At 49.4% G+C, this 3,293-nt stretch overlaps 1 protein-coding gene across 1 annotated transcript; it reads right to left on the bottom strand.

Annotated features, from left to right (window-relative positions):
* Positions 1–2,419: 2,419 nt before the first annotated feature.
* On the bottom strand, positions 2,420–3,013 carry LOC136523353 (uncharacterized). The gene has a single exon (XM_066517062.1). It carries the CDS (start codon positions 3,011–3,013, stop codon positions 2,420–2,422), a length of 594 nt encoding a protein of 197 aa, XP_066373159.1.
* Between the last annotated feature and the right edge of the window lie 280 nt (positions 3,014–3,293).

Raw genomic sequence — 3,293 nt, 5'->3', positions numbered from 1 at the left:
TATTATTGCCTTGAAAATTTATTTCACTAATCATAACGATATAAAGATAAAAGAAGAACCAAATGGAGTAAGGGACAATGTCCTTTATGCTATATGCAAGTGCATATAAAAGGAGGATTTTATATATGTTATCTCAAAATACACACCAAGGACTATGACCTGGACAGATCCAATAGGATGGATACAACATGTGTGTAGGATGTGTGTTGGGTGGGGAGAGGGCACATGCCCCCCTTAGACTATCTCCAACAACCGCGACCCAAAATACAAGACTCATTCGTATTTTAGGTAGCGCTACAGGCAAATGGTTCGATACCTATTTTTTTTGCCTTCTCCAACAACAAGACACAAAAGATAACCCTTTTTGTAAATGGGTCTCCAGGAGAGAGGATACTCAGATTTGAGTTATGCCTCTCCTGGCACATAAAATAGGTCTTCCATATAAGTACTCTATTGGAGGCTATAGATATTATGTTGGAGACCCATTTTGAGTTTTGGTTCCGCAATGGGTCTCCTGTTGGAGACAGCCTTATTCGTCCATAGAGAGGAGGGGAGTGAGGGGAAGAAAGAAGAATGAGGGATGCAAGAAGGAAAATCAGCCATCAAAGAATAACGGGTGAAACCGTGAAGCCAGCCTATGTTTGTGAGAAAGAAGCCTTTCTGAGATAAAGAGTTGTGACTCCAATCTATCGTAGCATATCAATGGTATGGTTTTCAAACAATTGTCATGTGATTGCCTTATTGATCCTTCATGCTTCTTACTGACTAAAAGCTAAGGATAACTAAACGTTCAGCCCAATTAGTTGTTAGTCTCTCTTTGTAGCAAATATGTCTAAACATCATGGGAATAAATTGAAGTCGTCTAAACTTTAGTTGGACCAACAACTTGTCCAGGTGATCCAAATAGGTCTTAATAATATCTTTTTGTGCGTCCAACTTCGAAAATAAATAAGTTGGTTGGTACCTGAAATGGCAGAGAAAACGCAAAAGTGAACAGTATTACAGGAGACGACGATAAAGTGGTATTTGATTACACTGGGATTGGAGTTAATCAATTTTGAATAGTAGGGCGCTACTCCCTAGCTGAGTCCCGTATAAAAAACAAGTTTGTAGAAATTTTCAGACAGATTAAGAACATTGACAAAATACACGTATACCATCATCTCTTTTCCTTTTCCAAAGAATATCCCTTGGATTCGGCAACTATCGTTTGCATGTACTTGTGATTAACTTCTGCATTATGAGACCATGTTCCATGTTCATGTAGAATCATGAAACACGGTTTATTTATTCAGTATAAATTTTAAACATTAAAAAGTTGTTTATTTTGGGACCGAGGGAGTATGCTTTAGCGGTAAGACTCGATTAAAAGAGGACAGAAACAAACATCGAATAAGTTACCTAATCAAAGTCACATTACATCACGTGAACGAAACGAAACGCTAGATCATAAACTATGCGGCTACATATTTGGCGGTGATTACTTGTAGCTATACACTACGTGAAAAATGGTTTGTAGCAACGGGACAAAATTTTTTAGGAGCGGCTGGTGATAGCCCCTACAGTGATGTGTTCGGGATCCACGAGACCAGCCACCCCTACAAATGGAACAGCAGGGGCGGCTGGTGATACGAGCCCCTCCTACAAATGGGTAGGATTTGTAGGTGCGGCTCACTCACCAGCCGCCTCTGATGTTGCTATTTGTAGGGGCGGCTGGTGATTGAGCCGCCCCTACAAATAGAACAGTAGGGGCGGCTGGTGATACGAGCCGTCCCTACAAATGCGTGGCTGCTGGACGAGCGGGACCCAAAAAAATTATCAAATCCGATGAACCGAAGAGGCTAGGTCCGCACTTTATCCAAGCCCCGTCCTCTCTCCTCTCTCCTGCCCCGTCCTCTCTCCTCTTCCTCTCCCTCCCCGCCGTCGTCGCCACCTCTCTCCCTCTCCTCTCCCTCCGCCGTCATCGCCTCTTCCTCTCCCTCCGCTATGGTTCCGTCTTCCTTCCATTCCCCCACCCCACCGGTGACCGGTCCACCCCCGCCGGAGAGTTGTTGCTAACACCCACTATACCACAGCCCAAACTGGCGTCCGACTTAGCGTCGCTAAAAATAACGAAATGCCGTTGGACGGTCCGTCGCTATAAGTTAGTGACCAACGGTTGGTCGCAATATCTTATTTTTTTGTCTGACGATCGGACAGTATTGTTGTTTTTGTATACCATCAATCGGTCAGTCGATATATCTTTTTGTTTGGGTCAGTAGGTCGGTCGGTATACTAGATTGGCGCGCGCGCAGATGGGCCTAACTTGATTCGCACAGAGTTGGCGCTCTCTCTACCTCAGTTGCCGCCTAAAATTTAGTGGGTCCCACCTGTCATAATAGACTTTTTTTACTCATAGCAGACTGTATTTGGAAAAACCCTAGTCCGTCTCCAATTTCCCCTTGCCAGCCGCCACCCCACACTCCCGAAGCCACACCCACGCTCCCAATCGAGAGAAAGGAAGAGACCGCTGGCGCCCCGGCCACCCGCCCCCAACCACCGAAGCCCCGGTGCTCCGGGCGCGGCCCCCTTCCCATCGCCCCCGCCGCCCCAGTGCGCAGCGCCCCCACCCCCGCCAACCACCGAAGCCCCACCGCCCTAGCGCGGCAACCCAGGCGTCTCCGGTGCCCCGGGCGCGGGCCCCCGCCCCAACCCCCTGCCACCCCAGCGCGGCAACCCAGCGGGTCCCTGGCGCCCCCGGCGCGGCCCCCAACCCCCCACCGGCCCCACGCCCGGCGTCCGCGACGCGCTCCACCGGCAGGGCTCCTTCGTCATCCGCGCAGTGCCCGGCCAGCAAGGTACCCCCGACGCGAGCCCCCAGCTTCCCACCGGCACCACGCCCGGCGTCCACGGCGCGCCCCACCGGCGCGGCCCCTTCGTCATCTGCTGTGCGCCCGGCCAGCAAGGTGCCCTCGGCGCGATCGTGCCTACTGAACGGGCAACCTTCTTCGCGACTCCTTGCCCAAGCCCACATCCTGACTCCTTCCCCAAGCCCACATCCTGAGATACGAGCTTCACTAGGTATCAGTAAGTCGATGACCTTGTTCTCTTGGGTTTATTTTTTATCTCTGTAGCTCAAGATTCAGAGAATTCCGTGTCTGAGAATATTTTTTCGTTATTGTGTTGATGGAATGTATGATGCTTTGGAGTCCCTTTTTGTAATAGTTGGCACTTCTGGATTTCAGGAGGTAGTAGGAGCTGTGAGGTATTATTGTCCTGAAGACAGGAGTAAGACCTGGGAGTTGTCGTTCTGC

This window comes from Miscanthus floridulus, chromosome 18 (genome assembly GCF_019320115.1).
Source record: "Miscanthus floridulus cultivar M001 chromosome 18, ASM1932011v1, whole genome shotgun sequence".
Taxonomy (NCBI): Eukaryota; Viridiplantae; Streptophyta; class Magnoliopsida; order Poales; family Poaceae; genus Miscanthus; species Miscanthus floridulus.
The sequence above is the reverse complement of the archived record's forward strand: the minus strand, read 5'-3'. Positions and strand labels throughout refer to the sequence as shown.